This window comes from Schistocerca cancellata, chromosome 3 (assembly GCF_023864275.1).
Source record: "Schistocerca cancellata isolate TAMUIC-IGC-003103 chromosome 3, iqSchCanc2.1, whole genome shotgun sequence".
In the NCBI taxonomy this organism is placed as follows: Eukaryota; Metazoa; Arthropoda; class Insecta; order Orthoptera; family Acrididae; genus Schistocerca; species Schistocerca cancellata.
Genome location: NC_064628.1, coordinates 34,145,931 through 34,172,147, shown reverse-complemented (window position 1 = coordinate 34,172,147; position 26,217 = coordinate 34,145,931). Strand labels below are relative to the sequence as shown.

General features: G+C 41.1%; 1 protein-coding gene across 1 annotated transcript in view; it reads right to left on the bottom strand.

Annotated features, from left to right (window-relative positions):
- Positions 1 to 26,217, bottom strand: part of LOC126176842 (protein ELYS) — a 320,594-nt gene that overhangs the window by 174,170 nt on the left and 120,207 nt on the right. The window contains exons 14-17 of the mRNA XM_049924028.1: positions 24,159 to 24,270; positions 23,286 to 23,449; positions 17,638 to 17,750; positions 7,605 to 7,749 (exon numbers count right to left, since the gene is read on the bottom strand). Of these exons, the coding sequence (XP_049779985.1) occupies positions 7,605 to 7,749; positions 17,638 to 17,750; positions 23,286 to 23,449; positions 24,159 to 24,270 (534 nt within the window). The remainder of the gene's footprint in view (positions 1 to 7,604; positions 7,750 to 17,637; positions 17,751 to 23,285; positions 23,450 to 24,158; positions 24,271 to 26,217) is intronic.

Genomic DNA, 26,217 nt, shown 5'->3' with positions numbered 1-26,217 from the left:
GAATGGACAGTGTCTTCAAAGGATGATATAAGATGAACATCAACAAACGCAAAACAAGGATAATGGAATGTAGTCGAATTAAGTAGGGTGATGCTGAGGGAATTACTTTTGGAAATGAGACACTTAATGTAGTAAAGGAGTTTTGCTATTTGGGGAGTAAAATAACTGATGATGGTCGAAGTAGAGAGGATATAAAATGTAGACTGGCAATGGCAAGGAAAGCGTTTCTGAAGAAGAGAAATTTGTTAACATCGAGTATAGATTTAAATGTCAGGAAATCATTTCTGAAAGTATTTGTATGGAGTGTAGCCATGTATGGAAGTGAAACATGGACGACAAATAGTTTGGACAAGAAGAGAATAGAAGCTTTCGAAATGTGGTGCTACAGAAGAATGCTGAAGATTAGATGGGTAGATCACATAACTAATGAGGAGGTATTGAATAGAATTGGGGAGAAGAGGAGTTTGTGGCACAACTTGACAAGAAGAAGGGACCTGTTGGTAGGACATGTTCTGAGGCATCAAGGGATCACAAATTTACCATTGGAGGGCAGCATGTAGGGTAAAAATTGTAGAGGAAGACCAAGAGATGAATACACTCAGCAGATTCAGGATGTAGGCTGCAGTAGGTACTGGAAGATGAAGAAGCTTGCACAGGATAGAGTAGCATGGAAAGCTGCATCAAACCAGTCTCAGGACTGAAGACAACAACAACAACAACAACAACAATCCAGAAATTTCCATTATTGTTATCTGAAAACAATTATTTAAGGGTATTTATAATATACAATACCTACAGAATATATGGAGTTGAGATTTCCAGTGAGCAACTAGCTAATTGATTGAAAAATTCTCTACCTCAGTCAAAAGCCCTTTAGATACCCTTTCTAGTAAACTACTCATCTTCCCCGAAAACCTATACACAAAATTATTTGTAATAGTAAGTTACACCTCCCAAAAGTAACTTTTGCTATTTCAGCCTTCAAGCTTGCTTAATTCCATGAACTGATGTCCTAAATTTGTTGCCCTATGCCTCTTGAACTAGAGAATATATTTGATTACCTGAAAGAGATAGTAATTAAGATTAAGTAAATTAGGAGAATTATGAACCTTTACATTTTACATGAAACTGGGGTATGTTGTATCACTAATGTAGTGTGTTTAATTTTATTACTTCTAACACACAGTTAAATAAAACTGTTACTTCATCTAATAAAATAACACCTTGTGTTAGGACTTAAGCTGGTTTACCTATAAGGGTATATGTTTTATTTTTCTCTATTTATTTTTATCCATTAATTCGTCTAAGTAGTAAATGGCAAAGATGGAAATGCAGTACACCCATAGCAATCAAGATTGTGAAGATAGATAGAACACAAAATTAAGAAAATTAATTTTTTTTATGTTTTATAAGAACTCCCATCAGATGTTTCTTTGATCTTGTACTGTCTGTCTTCTCCTGTCCACAATAGAGAGAAGAAGTGAATTTCTGTTTAGTTCACTAATAATGTGAAACATGTTAATTCTTATAATAATAAACCAATGTCGTTTATTACTTCTTTTTTAACTGATCTATCTGTGTCAACAGCAGTTGTAATAATTCAGAGAAGCAAGAAATTTACGCACAGCAAGCCCGATCTGTAACATTGTCTTTAAAGAAGAAGAGGTGGTAAATAACTTCAGGGCTAGAAGAAATATCATCTAATAATCTAACATTATATGTTACAGATTTTTTGTGTACACGAATTGTCTATACTGTGCAACCCCGTGTGTAAATTAACTGAGGCACATGCCCCCGAATGAACTCACTATTGTTGCGCCTCTTGTATGGTACCAACAAATTTCCATCATAATTATTATTCTTAAATTTATTAATAAATCAGCAGAATCTCTACTAAATTTGATTGTTGAATCATTATAAAGTAAGATGTAATTTGAGATTTCACTTGTGGTTCCTGTGCATGTCTGCAAATACCTGTGGGAGCCCACAATTCAGTCAGCCGGCATCTAATAACTAAAGTGGTAACACCTGTATGTCAGCACTAGGGTAAATATCTTTGAAAAGCGTTTTTTGTTTGTTTTCTTTTTCCTTCCTAAAACTGAGGTTGCAGTGCCCATGTCTTAATCTCAGAACACCAATAAGTGAAAGGAATTAAACATCACTATACACTAAGCCAACTGACAGAAGGAAAGAGAGCTAAAAACAAGGACTTCCCCTTGGAGAAAGATAAACAGAATACGTAGAGACAGCAGAGATCCCAAACCGAAGATTAAATGTCCTTCGCTGTACTGCTATGACGGATAAAAGTTAATATGTGATCAACACCTCAAGCGCTGTTTGCTAAAATGGCTTATAACTCAGATGGCAAAATACACTAACATATAAGCAGTTAAAAAAACGGAATTGGGTCAGGAAATGAGGATCCAGCATAGGTTGATGACAATGAGCACAAAGTGGTAGAGGATCACGACTTAAGAAACAGCAATGGCTAAAAATATAGTGCTCAATATGCAACATAGCTAAAATGATCTCCTTGCAACAAGAGAACCGAGAGGAGATCGACCAAGCCACTGGGAAAGATTTAATTCCCTGGAGCTTGTACCTGTGAACAGCGGACCTGTGAAGATGCCAAAGTGACACCACCTGCAACAGCAACAAAGATATCATCCAAAGGAATTAAAGAGCCAGCAGACCGAGGTAGGACTGCTGCAGCCTTGGAAGCAGTGTTAGCAGCCTCATTTCTCTGAAGACCAATGTGACCAGGAACCCACACGAAAATCACGGTGGCTCCCTCAACAGCGAGCAAGTGGAAGTTTTCTTGGCCCCGTTGCTCTAAGGGATAGACCGTATACAGCACACAGAGGCTCTGAACAGCACTGAGAGAATCGGAATATATGACAATTTAAAAGCCTGTGTTGCTGGAAGTTCTGTGTGGCTTGACAAGCTTGAAGAGCTCTGCTGTAAAAATCGAGCAGTGTTCCGGGACCCGATACTGAAAATGGTTGGAACCAACAATGAAGGCACAACGTGATCGGTCCTAGACCCATCAGTGTACACGAAGGTGCTACTGCTAAGTTGTGTGCGAAGGTTGAGAAACTTCCAGCGACAGATCACAGCCAGAGTAGTGTCCTCGGGAAGCAAATGAGATCAGAGATTAACGCCAGCTGCAGCACAAAGCCAACCCTTCAGTGTTCACACCCTTCGGAAATGTGGCAGTTAGCGTGACGTTACGCTGCCAGAGCAGTAGCCAAAAGTGAATTACAGGAAGTAACAGAGAAGTGTGCACTCCATACTGGCTGTCAAAAGAGTGATAGAGAAAAGAGGATGGGTGGCCGGGAATGGAAGACAGATGGTATGCGTACAATGAGGAGGACATCATGCCACTTTAACACTGGCAGTTTGGAAAAGCGAAGGCCATTGTCGATGCTCCACGAGTAAAGATGATCGAGACATCACTGAAGATGCAACTCAAGGAGACAACTCCATGGAGAACTTGTAACAGATCACAATGGCATTGATGGAAAGGGAGCAGGACATGCTTGCAGGAGACAGCTCATAATAGGGTTAATGGCTATAGCAAAGAGGACGATGTTCGGAACAGAACCTTGAGGCATCGCATTTTCCTGGATAAGGGTGTCTGACAAAGCTGAACCCACATCTACCTTGAAAACTCTGTGTCTGAAAAATTCCTGAAGGAAATGGGGCAGATGGCCTCAGAAGCCCCACGTGTAGAGTGTACAGGTGACACTAGTCCTCCAGCAGATGTCATATTCTTTCTCCAAATCAAAAAAACACTGCCACAGTCTCGTATTTCTGCAGAAAAGCATTCATGACATAGGTTGACAAAGTGATGAGATGATTAACTGCAGAATGGCATGCATGAAAACCACATTCTGCAGTGGTTAATAAATTCCGAGATCGAGCCACCTTACCAGCAAGCCATGAATCATACGTTCCATCACCTTACAAAGACAGATGGTGAGGGAAATGAAGCGTAGCTAGAAGGAAGGTGTTTGTCATTACTGGGCTTAGATATGGGTATGACAGTGGCTTCAGAACAGCATATGGGAAATGCGTCATCTGCCCAAATGCGACTGTATTTATGAAGAAAAAAGTACTTGCTGCAGGGGGTGGGGGTGGGGGATGGGGGGATCAGGATGAGGTGAGAGCATAGCCAAGCTCCCTCATAGTAAAGGCAGCACTGCAGCACTGTAGCATTCATGATTCTGAGAAGTATATCCCACTCATTTCTGAGGGAGGAAGGTGGTGTGATAGTGGGTGGAGTTCAAAACCTCTGCTAAATAGCGACCCAAGGTGTTGAGCATAGACATCATCTGCTACAGGCAGGTTAGAAATTGCAGAATAGATCTTGGTCCCAGAGAAACAACAGATGTTGCCCCACACAATGGAAGTTGGAGTGAAACTGTTAAAAGAACTAGTACATGAAATCTAGCTAGCTTTTTTGCTATCCTGAAGAATGTGACGACATTGTGCATGCAACTGTTCATAACGAGTACATTTCACCAGCGTAGGACGATGGTTAAAAACGTGGAGAGCATGACTCCTCTTGCGAAACGTCATGCACACACCTCTGTGCACCAGGGGATCGGGACTTGGCATGTTAAAGAAGCAGTATGAGGTATGGAACATTCTGCGGCAGTAAGGATTAATGTTCATAACAACTGAGGAAATGATGTTTGTCAAAGGTCACCAGGGAAGATTAAACTTTCCAGTCAGCCTCGGAAAGCTGCCAATTCGGTTTGCACATAGATAGCATAGGAATCTGCATGGTAAATGGTCGCTTCGCTCGAGTAAATGTCAGAGAGAATGGACCAGTCGAGATGACGGGCAAGCTGGGCAATGCAGAACAAGATGAAGAATGAAGAAAAAAACATGAAGGATAGTTCCAATGTCAGGCCACAGTAACTCCAGAATACATTGCCAAAAATACACAAGACGTGTTCTCCAAGGGAGAGGAAAGAGAACAGCAGGAGGAAAGTACACTGTGAAAATATCACCTGTCAGTATACTTCACTGTTTACTGGAAGTGCTTATCTGTATGTAACATTGTATATGTAAAAACAAAGATGATGGGACTTACCAAACAAAAGCGCTGGCAGGTCGATAGACACACAAACAAACACAAACATACACACAAAATTCAAGCTTTCGCAACAAATGGTTGCTTCATCAGGAAAGAGGGAAGGAGAGGGAAAGACGAAAGGATGTGGGTTTTAACGGAGAGGGTAAGGAGTCATTCCAATCCCGGGAGCGGAAAGACTTACCGCTCCCGCTCCCGGGATTGGAATGACTCCTTACCCTCACCCTTAAAACCCACACCCTTTCGTCTTTCCCTCTCCTTCCCTCTTTCCTGATGAAGCAACCGTTTGTTGCGAAAGCTTGAATTTTGTGTGTATGTTTGTGTTTGTTTGTGTGTCTATCGACCTGCCAGCGCTTTTGTTTTTGTTAAGTCCCATCATCTTTGTTTTTAGATATATTTTTCCCACGTGGAATGTTTCCCTCTATTATATTCATAACATTGTATATGAAATCTTATAGACAAGTTGAACGAGTTTATGAGTAAGAAATATCAATAGGTAACACGCTAACTAATGCTGTGTTATGTACATCATTTTATAACTTGATATGACGCTGGATTACATCCGACAACCACATGGGCAAGCAACAACTAACTACTGAGACACTTCGAACACAGGTAATCCAAATTCAAATCTCCTGCTCTAATTCATACTTTAAAGGCTTATGAGTTCTGTTCACATTTACAGACACCTATCACCCATTACACACCTCTGTGTAGATTCTTAGCCAAAATGTTGCAGCTTGCTCAACTACTTTTTCTGTCTACCCAGTCAGAAGCTGCAACTGAGTTCCAGCAGCGACTAAGCATCGACAACACACTGGCACACACTAAGGGCCCCCACACCAGTGACTGTACAACCATTTCAGTACCACATAAGTCACCCACTGTTACAGAAAGAAGCTGACAATCAACAAAGGAGCAAGCTCACATACCATCAATACAGCCACTAGGATGGCCAGAATAAACACTTGTTGAAACTTGTTCCCTGGAACATTGTCTCTCTATTTCTGGAGGAACTGATGTAGTTCCCAGCACATGCCTGTCTAATGTCTTTTGGTACACTTCGTGACACGCCAACAAGAAGCATGCTACATAAACAAGCTCAGGAAATTCCAGTCAGGAATATCAACAATGTAGGAAAAGACAGATTGCTACTTACCATAAAGAAGGCACGTCAAGTTGCAGACTGCCACAATTAAAAGCTACTTACATAAAGCTTTCAGTCACAGCCTTCATCACACACAATTCATACACAAAAGCAATCAAATCTCATGCACACATGACCGCCAACTCCAGCATCTTGGGCTGGAATGCAACTATCGCATGGGATACGAGCAGCAATCTGGAGGGAGTGGGGAAGGAGAAGGGATAGTAGTGTAAGGGGTGGGGTGGGGAAAAGAGAAAGAGAGAGAGAGAGAGAGAGAGAGAGAGAGAGAGAGAGAGAAACACTGTCTGATCGAGTGTGCAGGAACTACTAGACTGCCAACAGGCGCAACATCAGGAGGTCTCGGGGCAGGGATGTGGGGAACAAAGCAATGATTGCAGCAGAGATGGTAAATGACACCTGCTGTAATCATGTGTCATCAGGTGTCATTTGCCAGCTCTGCTGCAATCATTGCACAGTCTTTTATATTGGTATGACTATCAACGAACAGCTGTCCACCAGGATGAACAGCCACCAACAAACAGTGGCCAAGAGCAAAGCAGACCACCCTGTGGCACAACACAGAGCTGAACATAACACGCTTGATTTCAATGGCTGCTTCACTACCCGAGCCATTTGTACCTTCTCTCCACTAACAGTTTTTCTGAAATGTGCAGACAGAACTTATCCTTACAATACACTCTCCGCTCCCGTAATTATCCTGGCCACAACCAATAGTAACATACTGACCCAACACCCTCCATCCAACAGTTTCCACCCTCAACGTCCTACCATCGCCTTCCCATTCTCCTCTCCCACTCTGTTTATTTGCAGCCCTCTGCCAACACATCCGCCCATCTCTCCCTGTTCCTCTCCTTTTTTGCTCCTTTTTCCCCACCTCACAACCTCCTGATGCTGCACCTGTTGGCAGTCTAGTACCTGCATACTCAACCAGACAGTGTACGTCTCTCTTCCCATCCATACACTACTATGCCTTCCCCTTCCCCGCCCCCTTCAGACTGCTGCTTGCATCCCATGTGATAGCTGCATTCTGGCTTGAGATGCTGGAGTTGGCAGTCATGTGTGCGTGAACAGTGTTTGTGAATAGTGTGTCTTCTCTTTTACTGATGAAGGGTGTGGCCGAAAGCTTTATGTAAGTGTTTTAACTGTGCTTGTCTGCAACTTGACGTGTCTTCTTTACATTAAGTAGCAATCTGTCTTTTTCTACATTGTTGATAACAAGCTCTGTAAGATCCACACACAATACAGCAGCTACACCACAGGACTCACTGATGACATTTCTTGTCTTATTGATCAAATGTGTCATCTGCAGTATATGCAAAAAGAAGACTGACATACCTGCAGTGCTGCAAGTAGTATATTAACTTGGTTCCACCACCTCCATGAACTAAGGACTTCTCCAGAAACTGGAAAAAGCACTTCTCCTCCATAGGTGTCAATGTTAGGTAAAATATCTGATCCATGAGCTCAGCTCGGTGTAATTCTGTAAAATAAAGAGTGTAAGTATATTTATTTAAAGTTGCCAAGATGATTATCTTTACTTACAGAAGTTAATACTGCTAGTACGGTAAGAAATTCTCATAATGTAAACATAAATAAAAAATGGATGGGGATTGCAAAAATAATTTATCTATTTAGAAAGGTTGCTTATACAAATAAGACCTGAATCAACATCAATGTTGATTAGACAAAATATTTTAGATGGAATGGTTTAATGGGTTAATGCTACCATGAACTTACTACTTTAAAAAAATTGCATGATTTTTCTTTACATGGGGAACCTTACCTCTAAATTTATTAAAATGTAAAAAATAATTGTTTTCGCCTCAGCTGTTTATTACTTTAACTGCAACATTTTATTCAATGCATATACAAGACTGCCAGTTGGTGTTCATTTACTTCCAGTTTTTCATTGAATACAATGCCTCCACATTTCTTTTTAGTGCCTGTTAAGTTATTAATTTTGTGATTTTAATTTAAATGTTGTTTCTGAGATATTACAATAGTGGAAGCAGGTAATATTTATTTCAATCCTGGCTTATCATGAAGTTTCAATTCCCAGCTGGGAACACAGCCCACATCACTGGGTGATAATGGACATCTAAATTGATTTTGTTACAATTTTAACTTAACTTTTATGTCAAGAAAGACTAAGGACCACTGAAAACCATTACAGTAGAACCTCCATTATCCAACATTTGATTAAGCAACTTCTCAGATTATCTGATCATGTATCCGACCATTTGTCTGCACTCCGCGCCAAACAGTGTGCTGTTGTTATCAATCGGTTTTACTGCTGTCATGGCAAGATGTCCATCTGAGACATACTTCTCATGCATGCTTAGTTAACAGACTACTGTACTGCTAGACTGTTTACTTTACTGTACCCATTAACCTTCTGTTTATCTGTGCAGTTTTTGAGTATAGTACTACATTCCTTTTAACTTTTAAGTTGCTGCGTAGTTTTATAAAGTTTATGAAGTTGTGATTAAGAAGTTTAAGGGATTCTGAAAGTCTAAAAATGGCTATAAAACAGTAAAGGAAACTTGTTGAGTACACAACTGAACAGAAACTAAGTGTTCTCCAAAGACTTGATAAAGCTGTGTCAGTTGCTAAGATCTTTAAGCTTTTTCATTAACTGTAGATAGTGAAAAAGTTTTAAAAACTAGAAAAGCCTTGAAAAAAGGCAACTAGAAAAGCACTGAAAAAAGAAAAAAAAAACTGAGTTATTGGATGACACTGTGTGAACTTTATTTTCTTCAGGAAAGACATAAGGGAACCCCACTTTCAGGTGTTATCATACAAGAGAAACCTTTTCAGCTGTACCAAAAACCTTCCTTCCAGGTCGGTGGGGGTGGGGAGGAGGGGGGGGGGAAGATGTATTCAAAGCAAGTGAAGGTTGGCATCATCACTGTTGGAAAAATAGTTATTGCATTAGGCAAGTTGCTATTTCAGGTGAAAAACTTTCTGCTGATGGTAATGCAGGTAGGCAGTTTTTGTAAAATTCGGGAACATAGTCTCAAAAAATTACACTAGGGGCTGGTCAGTTATACAACATCAATGAAATGGGGCAGAACTATAAGAAGCTATCTCAAAACAAAATAACCTTGCCTCATAGACAGCAACCCAAGTCATTACCATAAATTGCTGTTGTTTGTAATCAGCAAATCCAACAAGACAAAGAGCCTTCAAAACCAAACACATTAGCACTTCCTGTCTATTACAAAGTTTGAAAATGTCTGCGATGAATATTAATTTATTTTAAGAATGGTTTTTTGATGCATTTGTTCTAGCTGTTAAGAAATACTTGAAATCAAAAACCTACCACACCATGCAAATGTAATGCCAGACAATGCTCCAACCCTCTCAAGTCTAAACTTCAAACTGACATAAAAACTATTTTTTTTACTCCCCACCCCCCTTTCTACATGGCTACAATAATTCAGCCAGTAGTCCAGGGTGTTACTGAGTGGATATAAGGGCATTACAGGAGGAGAAATGTCAGCAGTTCAACAGAGAAAACAGAAGAGGGTTGTGATCTTTTTGATTCACTGAAAATCCTAAACATGAAAGAAGTAATTCACAGTTCCTCACACTTTGGAAGAACTTAAGAAATGTTGTTGTTGTTGTTGTTGTTGTTGTCTTCAGTCATGAGACTGGTTTGATGCAACTCTCCATACTACTCTATCCTGTGCAAGCTTCTTCATCTCCCAGTACCTACTGCAGCCTACATCCTTCTGAATCTGCTTAGTGTATTCATCTCTTGCTCTCAGTCTACGATTTTTACCCTCCATGCTGCCCTCCAATACTAAATTTGTGATCCCTTGATGTCTCAGAACATGTCCTACCAACTGATCCCTTCTTCTAGTCAAGTTGTGCCACAAGCTCCTCTTCTCCCCAATTCTATTCAATACCTCATCATTAGTTATGTTATCTACCCATCAAATCTTCAGCATTCTTCTGTAGCACCACATTTCGAACGCTTCTATTCTCTTCTTGTCCAAACTATTTATCGTCCACGTTTCACTTCCATACATGGCTACACTCCATACAAATACTTTCAGAAACGACTTCCTGACATTTAAATCTGTACTCGATGTTAACAAATTTCTCTTCTTTAGAAATGCTTTCCTTGCCATTGCCAGTCTACATTTTATATCCTCTCTACTTCGACCATCATCAGTTATTTTGCTCCCCCAATAGCAAAACTCCTTTACTACTTTACGCGTCTCATTTCCTAATCTAATTCCCGCAGCATCACCTCATTTAATTCAACTACATTCCATTATCCTCGTTTTGCTTTTGTTGATGTTCATCTTATATCATCCTTTGAAGACACTGTCCATTCCGTTCAACTGCTCTTCCAAGTCCTTTGCTGTCTCTGACAGAATTACAATGTCATTGGCGAACCTCAAAGTTTTTATTTCTTCTCTATGGATTTTAATACCTACACCAAGTTTTTATTTTGTTTCCTTTACTGCTTGCTCAATATACAGATTGAATAACATCGGGGAGACGCTACAACCCTGTCTTACTCCCTTCCCAACCACTGCTTCCCTTTCATGTCCCTCAACTCTTATAACTGCCATCTGCTTTCTGTACAAATTGTAAATAGCCTTTCACTCCCTGTATTTTACCCCTGCCACCTTCAGAATTTGAAAGAGAGTATTCCAATCAACATTGTCAAAAGCTTTCTCTCAGTCTACAAATGCTAGAAACGTAGGTTTGCCTTTCCTTAATCTTTCTTCTAAGATAAGTCGTAGGGTCAGTATTGCCTCACGTGTTCCAACATTTCTACAGAATCCAAACCAATCTTCCCCGATGTCGGCTTCTATCAGTTTTTCCATTCGTCTGTAAAGAATTCGCGTTAGTATTTTGCACAACTTAAGAAAACCAATCTACAAAAATCATGAAAGAAGGTTTGTCCTAGCCTAAACCAAGAGAACGAATGTCCAAAAACTAATGAGTCAGACACTGAAGATTTAGTCAATGATTTATGAACTCTTCAGAATGATATCCAGCATGCTGATTTAGAGGAACAGTGAAAGGAAAATGACGTCGCTGCTGTTACCAACTAAGAACACTGTTATGATCAGATCATCGATCTTGTATTGCAACCGTACTATGTCGATCAACAGGAATAAGATCATGAAAAAGAAGAAGAGGAAAAGATCAGCCACTCTGCAGCAGAGGTGTTCCCTTAAATATTTGGAACAGCCGCCAACCATTACAGCTATGGACATATAATGGGGAAAGAAGCAGCCTGATGCAGCCGCGAAGTCAAGGTTTAGGAAATTTAAACAAGAAACTTTTACACTTTTTAAAATACATTCTGAGTGCCTAAAATTTTCTGTTTTCTTTTCTCGTTATTAGAATTTTATTTACTTAATTTTAATTTTTTACACAGCTTTGAGTTCTGTAAATGACCTGTTTAGTTCTCCTCTGATTATCCGAGGTTTTTTGCATTCGAACTACCCGCTAGTAGCAAGAGAGACAGTTAATTGAGGTTCTACTGTACATGTTCTTCCAAACTATTACATTAGCCTGCACCCATGTTCAAAAATTCAATGAAGACTCATATGCTCGCATCCTGTGATAAAGAATAATGGAACAGGACAGTTGCTGGACTACATTACCACAGTGGCCAGTAATGCAGGTTCCTTGAACCGCTCTTCTGAATCACCTGGTGTACAAGAGGTTTCCCAACAGCAGCTCTACCAAGAATGTTTTGTTAATAGACTTTCCATCACACTGATTCCAACTACAACGTGTCCTCCACATCTCTATTAATCTTTGCAATCAAGCAATGGAAACTCCAGGTACGAATATCAAGAATGTAGGGAAAAATAGACTGCTACTTACTGTACAAAAGACACGTCAAGTTGCAGAATAGGCATGATTAAAAGACACTCACATGTAGCTTTCACCCACTTCCTTCATCAGTCAAGACACACACACACACACACACACACACACACACACACACACACACACACACACACACACACGAGACTGCCAACTCCAGCACCTCAGGCCAAAATGCAACATCACGTGGGATGCAAGCAGAAATCTGGAGGGGGTGGGGAAGGGCAAGGAATAGTAGTGTATGTGTGGGAAGAGAGACGAACACTGTCTGGTGGGGTGCGGAGGGACTAGTCTCCAACAGATGAAGCATTGTGGGGTAGAGAGGTGGGAAAAGAGGAGCAAAAAAGGAGAGGAGTGGGGAAATATGGGCAAATGTGTTGGCAGAGGGTTGCAAATAAGCAGGGTGGGAGAAGAGAATGGGGAGGAGATGATAGGGCATCGGGGGTGGAAACTGTTCGGTGGAGGGTATGGGGACAGTATGTTACTGTATGTTGAGGGCAGGCTAATTACGGGAGCAGAGAAAGTGTTGTATGGATAACTCCCATCTGCGCAGTTCAGAAAAGCTGGTGATGGAGAAAAGTAGTCAAATGGCTTGGGTAGTGAAGCAGCCATTGAAATGAAGTGTGTTATGTTCAGTTGCATGTTGTGCCTCAGGGTGGTTTACTTTGGCAGTGGCCATTCATCTTGGTGGACAGCTGGTTGGTATTCTTACCAATATAAAAAGCTGTGCAATAATTGCAGCAGAGCTTGTAAATGGCATGGCTCCTTTCAATGTGACTCGGCCCCTGATGAGGTAGGGTAAACCTGTGACAGGACTAAAGTACGAAATGCTAGGTGGGTGGATTGGGCAGGTTTTGCACCTGGGTCTTCAACAGGGGGATAATCCTTGTGGCAAGAAGTTGGGATTGGGAGTGGCATAGGGATGGACTAAGAGGTTGTGGAGGTTGGGTGGGTGACGGAACATTACTTCAGGAGGATGGGAAGTATCTCGGATTGGATGTGCCTCCTTTCAGGGCACAAAGACAGGTAATCAAAGCCCTGGCAAAGGATGTGGTTGAGTTGTTGAAGTCCGGAGTGGTACTGGGTGACGTAGGGACACATTTTTGTGGCTGGTTTTTGGGAATGGTGAGAGGATTGGGGTTGTGAGGGAAACAGCATAGGAGATCTAGTTGCGGACTATGTCTAGGTGATAGTGCCTGTCTGTCAAGGCCTTAGTGAGACCTTCAGTATATGGAGCAAGTGAGTTTTTGTCACTGCAGACACGCCGTCCCTGGGTAGCCAGTCTATATCGCAGGGATTTTTTGGTGTGAAAGGAATGACGCCTGTCAAAATGCAGGTACTGTTGGTGGCTGGCAGGTTTAATGTGGACAGAGGTGCAGATGGAGCCATCAGAGAGGAGGTGGTCAACATTTAGGAAGGTGGCATGCTGGTTTGAGGAGGACCACAAGAAGCCAGTGGGAGAGAAAGCGTTGAAATTGTGAAGGAACGAAGATATAGGGTCTTGAGTCCAGATCATGGATATCATCAAGGAACCTGAACCAGACTAGGGGTTTGGTGTTTTGGGAGGCTAGGAAGGTCTCCCTCTAGATGACACATTAAAAGGTTGGCATAGGAAGGTGCCATGCAGGTGTTCATGGCTGTGCCGCAGTTTTGTTTATATACCTCTCTGCAAATGAGAAGTAGTTGTGGGTTAGGATAAAGTTAGTAAAGTGTATGAGGAATGAGGTAGTAGCTTTGGAGTCTGAAGGACATTGGGAAAGGTAGTGTTCAATAGCAGTAAGGCCATGGCCCTCAGGGATGTTGGTGTGTACGGAAGTGGCATCAACAGTCAGTGATGAGTAGGGATCCAGGAGATAAAGGGGTGCGGATGATGGAGAGTTGGTTGGTATCTTTGATGTGGGAAGCTAGATTATGGCCAATTGGTTGGAGGTAGTGGTCAACAAGTGCCGAATTTCTTTCAGTGGGGGCACACTAACCGCCACAGAGGGGTGTCCAGGATTGTTGGGTTTGTGGATTTTGGGGAGCATGAATAAGGTGGGTGTGCAGGGTGTCTTAGGGGTGAGGAGGGAAATGGATGTAAGGGAGATGTTTTGGGAAGGGCTTAAGGCTTTATGCAGGGATTGAAGTTTGAATTGGACTTCTGGGATGGGACTACAGCGGCGAAGTTTTAGTGGTGGAACCTTTGTCTGCAGGTACAATGATTAGGTCTGGATTTGTTTTGGGGTTGTGTATGGCTGTCATTTCTTCTACTGAAAGGGGGTGAGGAAGGGACATGGGGAAGGATGGTGAGGTTAAGTTGGAGATAAGGAATTCCTGGAAGGTGACCAATGGGTGGCTAGGTGTGTGTGTGTGTGTGTGTGTGTGTGTGTGTGTGTGTGTGTGTGTGTGTGGAGGGGAGGAACACAAGTGGATGGTGGTACAAAGGCGGGTTCAGTGTTGGAATAAGGGTGGTTTTGGTTGGAAGGATGGATTGGCGGTGCTTCCATTGCATGGATTGGGAGAAGGAGAGGAGGTCTTTAAAATCCAGCTAGTTAAATTTGGGTGTAGGGCTAAAGGTGAGGCCTTCAGATAGGGCTGAAACTTCTGCGGAGCTGAGAGTTTTGGAGGAAAAGATAACGACAGTGTTACAGGAATGTTTTGACTCTGGTTTTGGTGGAGGGTTAGTAGGGAGTTTTGGGGGATGTGGCAAATTGAAAAGGTCAGCTAGGCAGGGTTTAGCTGCTATGAGGGGTAGACAAGAACACTTTGGGTATGATAGGGATTGGATAGTGGTGCCCTGAGGTGGCAGTAGGGTGTCAGCAGGTAGGGTAATTTATGGAGGTGGTGTCTGGAATGCTTCTCCAGGTGCTGGAGAGCAAGGGATTCAATTTCGGAGATGTGATGTGTAGAGTAGGGATTGCAGAGTAGAATAATCTTGTGGAGGGAGGAGATGTAGTACTGGGATGCCTGTGCCATGGAGATGTATTTTTGCAGTACCACTTTTGTGAGGGCCAGGGATTGGCGGAATCTGAAAAGATATAGGTCATTGTGAAAAGAAGGGTGGATCCAGGTAAGGAATCTTCACAGCTAGGCTGTTTGGGGGGGACTCCAAGGTTTATGCAGCAGTTGAGAAACAGGATGTGGGACTGGGTTTTAGCCAGGGAAAGGGATACTTTTCTAAACTGGTGCAGAAAGAAGGAGCAAGGGTATATTGCGGCAGGAGTGACGCAAAGGAAATGGGAATGACATAGAAATGGGCAAAATAGGTGTTGGTGGTTGGGAGAAGAGCTGGAAGCACTTTAAATCAATTCTGCAACTTAGCTATTAGAGAGAATAATTTTTCTTACTGTCTGTCAATGTCTTTAATATCATTTTTCCTGCCACTATTGCCTTTTGTACACCCATTTCTACCACAAAACACGTATGTTTTCATAGTACTAGATACACCAGGTCTGAAATATATCTAGCAGATTCACAACTTATCATTGGTGCACCTCGAATGGGCAAGAATTGACAATTTGCCCTAGCTGCAACCCTTGAGATATAATGAGACAGAAAAAGAAAGAAAGGGAGGAGGAGGAGGATAAAGGGGCAACTCAAAACACTTCCAAAGATGCCAATATAGGTTCCTTTACAGATATCATAGAAAGCAATCTCTAAAGATGAGGCTTTTGTAACAGGGTGTTCATGGTATATAGTCCTACTCTTGTACATTAACCTGACAGAGTAGCCGAGGACCGAAGTTCCAAGTCTAACGGCTGCAGATTCTGATTAAATGCTTACATTACTCCATCTAGCAGCAATGCAGTTACACTGTAATATACTGAAGCACCAAAGGAACTGGAATCGGCATGCGTATTCAAACACAGAGACATGTAATCAGGCAGAATACTGCACTGTGGTTGGCAATGCCTATATAAGACAACAAGTGTCTGGCACAGTTGTTAAATCAGTTACTGCTGCTACAAAGGCAGGTGATCAAGACTTAAGTGAGTTTGAATGTGGAATTATAGATGGCGCACAAGTGATGGAACAATCCATCTCCGAAGGAGCCACGAAGTGGGGATTTTCATATACTATCATTTCACGAGTATACCGTGAATACCAGGAATCCAGTAAAACATCAAATCTCCGACATCGCTAGAGACGGAAAAAGTTCCTGCAAGAACGGGTCCAATGAAGAGTGAAGAGAGTAGTTCAACATGACAGAAGCGCAACCCTTCCACAAATTGCTTCAGATTTCAATGCTGCGCCATCCACAAGCACGTGAACCATTCAACTGAACATCATCGATATGGACTTTCGGAGTCAAAAGCCCACTCGTATACCCTTGATGACTCCACGACACAAAGCTTTATGCCTCGCCTGGTCCCATCAACACTGACATTGGACTGATGATGACTGGAAACATGCTGCCTGGTCGGACAAGTATCGTTTCAAACTGTATTGAGCGGATGGGCATGTATGGGTATGGAGGCAACCTCATGAATCCATGGACCCTGCATGTCAGCAGTGGATTGGTCAAGCTGTTGGAGGCTCTGTAATGGTGTGGGGCATGTGCAGTTGGAGGAGCATGGGACCCCTGTTACATCTAAATACAACTCTGACAGGTGACACATACGTAAGCATCCTGTCTGATCACTGCATCCATTCATGTCCATTGTGCATTCTGACGGAGATGGGCAAATCTAGCAGGACAATGCAACACCCCACACAACAGTGTTTAAACACTTCTGTTGGCCACCAAATCCCTCAGACATGAACATTACTCAGCATATCTGGGACGCCTCGCAATGTGCTGTTCAGGAAAGATCTCTGCCCCCTTGTACTATTACAGATTTATGGAAAGCCCTTCAGGATTCATGGTGTCCGTTCCCTCCAGCACTTCTTCAGATACCAGTCGAGTCCACGCCACGTCGTGCTGCAGCACTTCTGCACGTTTGTGGGGACCCTACAGGATATTAGGCAGGTGTACCAGTTCCTCTGGCTCTTTAGTGTCTCTTAGATGTAATTTAAAACAAGCAAAGGAAACACGCACAGTTTTCACTGAGTAAAATAACAACCTTCAACAGCTTGATCAGGGTTCAGCTTCGTAATACTACAACGTAAACAAGTTTGTACAAAAATAATTTAAATGAAGCAAAATAAAGTGCTATCGAAAGGTCTGAGGTTCAGCTTCCAGTTGGTCAAAGGACTTTCCTTTTCTGTCCTGTATAGCCTCTTTCAGTAACTAATGCATGAAATGTGTGTTGCACTGTGGTTTAGAGTTCACATTAAACTGTACACAATCCTGTAATTGGCTGATTAAGTCAGTTCAAAAGCAGAGGAAAGCAGGAACACACCTCCAGTATGACAATAATGTGTATTCAAATCAACCTTCAAAATGAGGGCTTTGTTTATTACTAGGCAGATAACTTCAGTGTAGCAGGATAATTTATTATTTGTGCAATTTTGTTATGAACTATCTGAAATATTCTTATAATGCATGCAAAAAGAGTAAAACAAAGAGTAAAGATTAACACATTACCACGAAGAAAAAACTCCATCAACTCTTGGTTGCTTTCTCCAATTGAGTACATGCTCTGGCATTCATAAGCCTCCAAAACTTTCTTATTTTCAATTAAAATTGAGATTTTTAATCTGAAATAAAATTAATAACATTTACCAGTGTGTTTTCCTCTGACATAGCCTATATTTCAATAAGAAAGGAACTGAAAAAGTATTGTCTAATTTTTTAAATATAATATTTATTGCACTATGCATAAAATGTGTGTGGCTCACGCACAGAAAACAACGTGTATGGCTTACGCTGATAAAACAGTATGGGTCAGCTTAAACATCCACAGTTTGTTTCAGTCTTCAAACAATTCAAGGAATTTCTCTGTTCTTATTGTTTTTTTCACCACTGACAGTGATTTGCCAATTTGAAAAATGTAACTGCACCATGGTTCAGAACTTTGTTAAACTGTTGGTCCCCTGTAACTGACTAGGCAAGTCGATTTGAATATCTGATAGAATTATGCGTAATAAACAAGTGCAGTGTTCAACCAGCCGCATTAAGGGCAGTCTTGCCTTTAAGCAAATTGTTTGCATAACTGTTGTGATATTTAGAATTATTGTTTAGGTGCGTATGGAAAAATATGATGACAAGAGACAAAACACGTGTTTGGTGGCTTTATTCATACATGACACCTTGCACACAATAGATGCAGGTGTACAGGTAGATTCGGTTTCCCCAGACTCCTGAGAGGCAATATACACTGTAAGACATAATTGACTGCCAAAGAGTAATCATATGGTGTATCTTTGCAAATTTGTGATAGTAACAATATGATGAGAAGGAAAGTTGCTACTCACCATATAGCAGAGATGCTGAGTAGCGTCTCCGCTATATGGTGTGTAGCAACTTTCCTTCTCATAATGTTGTTACATTCAATCCTGGATTTTCAAATTTGTGACTGTCTTGATGAATTTATATTACTGAACGATCATCCTCAAACACAGGGCATGGTACTCACACCCATTTGCAGTTCTCCTATCTAATAGCTTCCAGGGTACACAAAAATTTGATTTTCAATATTTTGCATAACTAATGACTAAATTCAAAAAGCTGACATAATCTGCTCATTAACAGGTATGATCTTATATTAAAAGTGTAACACAATAAGTAGTACAATTAGAAACTGTGTGTTTTGTCTCAAGATAACATATCTGACAATGTGCAAATGCTCAGATTTCATTCATCCAGTATCTGAGAATGAGAACACTTAGCGACTTCCAACAAACTTTACAGAATTTCAAACCCTTCTGAAACTTTTTTTACTAAATGTTAATGGTTGTGTATATTAGTATATTAGTTGAAAGTTATTTCAAACACAAGAAAAATAATAATATATGGAAACTAAAGTTACTTCATGAATATTTCACAACTCTGCCACCCAGCAGACCTTTTCAGAAGGGAAATGGAAAATTTAAAATTTGTTGGAAGTGCAGTGGGGAAAATGAAATGCATTTGTAATAGAAATCACAAACAATAAGCTAGTGTGAACAATTCTAGAGTGTTGTTCCAGTGTCTGAAGTCCTTATCAATAAAGCACAATGCATAGAAATTCAGGGACACACAGCTAGGATTGTAACATATTGGTATCGCCATTCAAAGTTGTAACAGAAATGCTGAGGGAACTTTCATGTGAATCTTTGGAACAAAGAAGACGATCATGAGAACAGAAGAAACGATTATTGGGAATACAGAGGTATATAGACAGTCATTTTTGTCCTCCCTCAATATACAACTGCAGTAGGAAATATTGATACAATGTACTGTCTGCTATGAACTGTACAGTTGCACAAAGAGTATATAAGAAGTCATAAATTTCAGTGAATAACATGAAATGGAAGACTAAACATATAGGTATGAGAAGTACTGGAAGTGTGATGTGTATTGTCACTGTTGAATTGAATGACCTTCAATATAAATTTCAATTAAAGATGCAAGGAGCTTAGTGTGTGTGTGTGTGTGTGTGTGTGTGTGTGTGTGTGTGTGTGTGTCACTTTTAGAGAGATATTTGAAAGATTACCGTATTTACTCGAATCTAAGCCGCACTTTTTTTCCAGTTTTTGTAATCCAAAAAACCACCTGCGGCTTAGAATCGAGTGCAAAGTAAGCGGAAGTTCTGAAAAATGTTGGTAGGTGCCGCCACAACTAACTTCTGCCGTCGAATATATGTAGCGCTACACAGGCATGCTTCGCAGGCACAAAGATAAATACTTGCGCCAAAACCTCTGCGGTAAATAAATTAAAAAAAAAAAAAGGTGGAAGACGAGCTTTGTTTCCTCCGCCCCGAGTTTCGACCACTGCATTTTCATACATTATCCATCGAAGTAAATACAAATTCCGTATTGTTCATCTTCGAATATTGCAGCTTTTCAGTGTACTACGAAAATCCGACTTGCAAGACTGTTTGGGATGTTTGTGTCAATATGGCCAACTCTACGTACTGAATTTTTTCCTAAATGTGAGAAAAGATGGTTGCTAACAGGAACTTTTATGAATTGTGCATCACATGCAGTATTCTCTTCACCATAAGAATAATACGAATATAAACATTTTGTCATGTATTCTTTCATGTTTGCTGCTATCTCATTTAAATTCTGTCTGCCTAATAAACTACGAAACTAGAGTGAGACAACAGCAAACGCGGAAGAATAAACATATCATGTCATGCTTATAATCGTATTATTCTCATGCTTAATAGTGATACAATCAGAATTGAAGCACGGCAATTGACTAGATTTTTAAATCTAAGATGACTCTAATTTCTGTACAGAATGTAATGTACTAAAGAGGCGTCTGCAAAGATTTTCAAACGGAGAAAAATTTTCGCTAAACTCTCGTTCAGAACATCTTCTATCATACGCAGTCTATTATTTGGTTCTTGTTGATCATTATCAAAGAAAGCAGCAGTGTAAGTAACAACAAATAGCAGTCTCCTGCCATTGTTTCGCTAATGAGATGATTCCTTTTTTTTTTTAATTGTAAGCGGCGGTAGCACGCACAAAAGCAAGCCTTGCCGTGAGCGGCGACATGCCGTGAACACTCATTATCAGAATGCGACAAACAATGCATGACACAGTACAGTAATGCATCTTCAGCTTAGAGAGACGTAAACACCTGTAAAAAAGAGAACGGCACTTATCTGATCAAAGAAAAATAAGCAATCAATTCAAACCCAGACGAAGCACGTGAAAAAGCAAGGGTACCCGTATAAATACGGACCGACACTTAGCAATGGCTACCTGGTAAAGCGTAACTGCTAAGCTTACCTCTCGAACTAAACTACTGTGGCTGATCGTCATTCATTCGACCTAAATTGTGTCTCATATTACAATGGACCAACTTTGTTTCGATTTGGAGGTGCGGCCTAAAACTTTTCTCTCCACTTGAATTTCGAGTCTCAAATTTCAGGTGCGGCTTAGATTCGGGAAAAATTTTTTTCCTTTATTTCGAGTCTCATTTTTCAGGTGCGGCTTAGATTCGAGTAAATACGGTAGTTACGTATCACCCTTCTCTATGCAGCAGTCTGCTATTCGATGCCTTTTCCACTAAAAAAGGTGTGCTCTAGCCTTGTATAAAAATATTTCCATTATGATTTTTGTCATGTGCACTTGCAATATGAGAGAAGTATCATAATTTACTGTCAGAAAAGTTAAAAACCAATGATGATTCGAAAAACAGATGTGTAATATACTTGTTTCATAATTCAAATATTTCATTGTGTGGGGAGAAATTGAAAAGGGTGTTCCAGAACATTTGACAACAGAACCATTCCCATTCTTGCTGTGCGTAAAATATATCTGTTAAATTTGGAACAATTACACAAAGCGAAGAAATGACAAATATTTAAGTGATGTTTTTGAGAAGTCCTTTAAATAGTTTTCCAAATGTTATCATTTTAAAATTAGAGAAGACAAGGGATTCTGTTTTGCAATCTGAAAAATGTACTATTATCAAAATTGATACACTAATCACCCAGAACACGTTCAAAGATCTGGCAAGTTGAGAGGCCAGCACAGAAATTTGAACATGCCATTGTGTTCCTCGAACCAATCTGTCACATTGCTGGTCTTGTGACATGGCACATTATCTTACTGAAAAATACCACTGCTATTGTGAAACATGAGTGTTCATGAAGGTGTTTACGTGGTCTGCAACCAATGTACAACACCCTTGGCCATCACAGTGCCTTGCACGAGCACCACTGGACCCATGGGTGCCTACGTGAATGTTCCCCAGAGCATAAAGGAGTTGCTGCCAGCACGTCTACTCTCACAGTAGATGGTATTAACAAGCTGTTCCCCAGAAAGATGGCGGATTCCTGCCCTCCCATCAGCATGGTGATGAAGGTATCGGGATTCATCAGACCATGCAAGGCTCTGCCAGTGCACCAATATCTAGTGCCAATGATCAGTGCCCGTTTCAGTCACAGTTGCAGATCGTTGGCAGCGGAGGGCCATCATTAGGAGTGTTTGGTGCAGTGTGTGTTCAGACACAGCCCAGCATTAAAGTTTCATTTAGTTCCACCACAGTTTGCCACCTGTCCTGTTTTACCAGTCTGCCCAGCCTACAACATGCGGCACATAATGAGGAGCAGTCGCCCAACGCCATGATGTCTGGACGTGGTTTCACCTTGATTTCGTCACATGTTGAAGACACTCATCACAGCATTCCTCAAACACCCCGCAAGTCAAGCAGTCCAAAATGCTTGTGCCAAGCCTTCAGGTCATCACAATCTGCCTTTGGTCAATCTCAGATAGACCACGCACCTTCCTCATTCTACACAAAGACAGCACACTCCCTGATACTACGTGCATTGTTCCCGTTTCTGACTAGCACTCATTCCTCGTCCGGTGGCACTGCTATCGCCTGGATGGATTTATATCGATAGTAGGTAGGTGGTCATTATGTTCTGGCTGATCAGTATATATGAAATAGGTAACTGTAACGAAGGTAGAAGTTTCTCAGGGTAAAATTTAAGCAAAAATAACTTGTAAAAGTAATATTGCACATCAGTTTAAGTGAACAGATACAACAACTTTTCCAAAAAGAATAGTTGCCAACTTCAGGGACATTAAAATAATGTCTCAATAAATTTTGTATCTTTTAATTCACTGAAGTTTATATAATGTTGCAACTTTACACTTAGGTTAAAATATTAATTGCCAAAGGGGAAGTCAATTATAATTATGAGGTACAAATTTGTAGTTATAAGTAGTAGCTGGGAATACAAAAAGGTATGCAATATGCACATGATATGATAAGATTTGGTGTCAACAATCCTTTCGAGAATGAAAACAACATCGATATTCACAAATACAATATTAAGAGGAAAACTCTTCTAGTGTAAGTCCTCCAGTACAACAAGGATATATAATGAGCATGTGCATGCATACATATGCACAATTGTATACAAAGAACACAGCACTTTGCTGTCTCATCTCAATGATTATAGTGGTCATCATCCACAAAGCATGTAAGTGACTTAATTCTCAAGGTGTCAATCTGATAGTTGCACACTGATAAAAATAATGTGGAAATTACTGAATATTGCCAAATACAAAAAAGGAAAAAGTTTCATACTGTTATTACATACTAGGATATAGTATATTTATACATACTTTATATCTTCAAATGTGTCTAGTGGGACATTCCGACACACTATGTAGTCCAAAGCAAGGTCCGCTTTCCCTTGCTTGAGAAATGCAAGTGCAATGGCACGATGCTGCCACTGTTCCAGATCTATAGGTCTGATCATGGGATCCAGCAGCATTCGAAGTGCTTCCTGAAAACGAGCATAGCTTTGCTACACCACAGCTGACTTTATAAGATAGCACAAATTTCTAAAGGTACAGTATCATTCACTTCATTCTTTAATTAACAGTGGAAACTTTGTTTAATTCTTTCCTCATATTTTCCATTCAACAGTGGTCCAAATGTTATCACTGGTACATGAGAACTATGACTTGTTTACTCACTATAATTTGGTTAACGAACTACCTGCAGACAGAAGATAAGAATATAAAACTCTGTAAAATTCTAAAGAAAATTAAAACCTTTGTATCAGAACTGCAAAATGCAAACAGGCCGCTGTTCTCAGTGTTTAGATGAATGACATTACTTGACTATCATCGGTGTTCTCAAGCAAATACCAAGCAATACCAGATAAATAGTAGCTGCTTACATTAATGGGGAATGCAGCAGTTTTCTTTTCTTTCAAAATTAGCTAATATTATTAAGCTGCTTTACAGCTTATATAAGCATAAAAAGACTATTGATTTTTAACTGCAGTTACTTAGTTAACGTTTTTTAGTGGCTAGAAATCATATCCACAGCTGCTGCAAAATAATACTGCTGATCACAAATATCTTATACATCACATACCTATGGCTCAACACTATGAGACAGCAAATAATTTCTTCTTATAATAATCTGAAAGGCAAGAAGCTATTTACACATAGGTGATGACATAGTTTATTAAATATCAGACTCACCTCAAAGTCTTTATGATCAAGCAGCCACATTGCTTGAGTTATTTTAATAATGCTGGGTCTCATGTAGAATGCAGCTGGAAACTTTATTAGATAGTTAATTGCACCTGCATACCTGAAAATACATCAAATGTTGCAATTACCTCATCATCTTGGAAATTCAATTGCAGCATCACATGAAAATTAGATTCCGAAATAACCTCACGTAAAAAAAGACTCTCACAATTATAGCTTTTGGCCAATAAGGCTTTTGTCAAAACACACACACACACACACACACACACACACACACACACACACAACACAAACGCAGCTTGCACACACGACTGCAGTCTCAGGCAACAAACCACACAGCAAGCAGCAGCACCAGTGCATGATGGGAGTGGCGACTGGGTGGAGGTAAGGAGGAGGCTGGGGCAAGGAGGGGGAGGGATAGTATGGTGGGGGTGGCAGACAGTGAATTGCTGCAGGTTAAACGGAGGGCAGGGGAGAGGCAGAGAGAGGAGGGGCGGGGCAATAGCAGGAAAGGAGGGGAGTAAAAAGGCTGGGTGAGGTGGTGGAGTGACAGCTGTGTAGTGCTGGACTGGGAACAGGGAAGGGGCTCAGTGGGAGAAGACAGTGACTAGTGAAGGTTGAGGCCAGGAGGGTTACGGGAATATAGGATGTATTGCAGGAAAAGTTCCCACCTACACAATTCAGAAAAGCTTGTGCTGGTGGGAAGGCTCCATATGGCACAGGCTGTGAATCAGTCATTGAAATGAAAAATATCATGTTTGGCAGCGTGTTTAACAACAGGGTTTCTTGGGCACTGTTTGTCAGTGGCCATTCCAGCAGACAGACAGCTTGTTGGATGTCATGCAGTACAATGGTTGCAGCTTAGCTTGTAGACATGACTAGTTTCACAGGTAGCCCTGCTTTTGATGGGATAGGTGATATTAGTGACCAAACTGTAGTAGGAGGTACTGGGAGGGCGTACGAGACAGGTCTTGGATCTAGGTCTACCTCATGGCTCATGGCCCTGTATAGACCTAGTCACAAGACCTGTCCCATATATCCTCCCACTACCACCTACTCCAGTCTGGTCACTAACATCACCTATCCCATCAAAGGCAGGGCTACCTGTGAAATCAGTCATGTGGTCTACGAACTAAGCTGCAACCAACCATTGTGCTGCATTCTATGAGGGCATGACGACCAACAAGCAGTCTGTCCACTGGAATGGCCACTGACAAACTGTGCCCAAGAAACAACTGTTGTTAAACACTCTGCCAAACACGATATCCTTCATTTCGATGACTGCTTCACAGCCTGTGCTATATGGATCCTCCCCACCAACACAAGCGTTTCTGAATTGCGCAGGTGGTAACTTTCCCTGCAATGCATCCTATGTTCCCGTGACCCTCCTGGCCTCAACCTTCGTTAGTCACTGTCCTCACCCACTGAGCCCTTCCCTGTTCCCAGTCCAGCACTGCACAGCTGTCATTCCACCACCACACCCAGTCTTTTTATTTCTCTCCTTTTCCACTACTCCCCCCCCCCCCCTCTCGCCCCTGCCCACCATCTAACCTGCAGCACTTCTCTGTTTGCCACCCCTACCACACTATACCTCCCCCTCCCTGCCCCAGCATCCTCCTTACCCCCACCCAATCACCACTCCCATCATGCACTGGTGCTGCTGCTTACATTGTGGTTTTAGTTGCCTGAGACTGCAGCCGTGTGTGTGAGTTGCATTTGCGTGAGTATGTGTGCATGTGTGTGTCTATTGTTGATGAAAGCTATAATTGTGAGTCTTTTTGATGGCCTATCTGTGACTCAGCATCTCCACTATATGGTGATCAGCAACTTTCCTTCTCATAATATTGTTACACTCCATCCTGGATTTTCCATTGTTTGATCTCATGTAAAAACCATTTTGAAAAATATACGGAATAGCTGGATTGTTCAGAAAGATCAACCACAGCCTTATCTACAGCACCTGATTCCATCACTGCTTGTAAATATCAGAAACTCGGCTTGAGCTGTTTGTCCCAAAGCCTTGATAGTATACCACAAGAAGAAACGA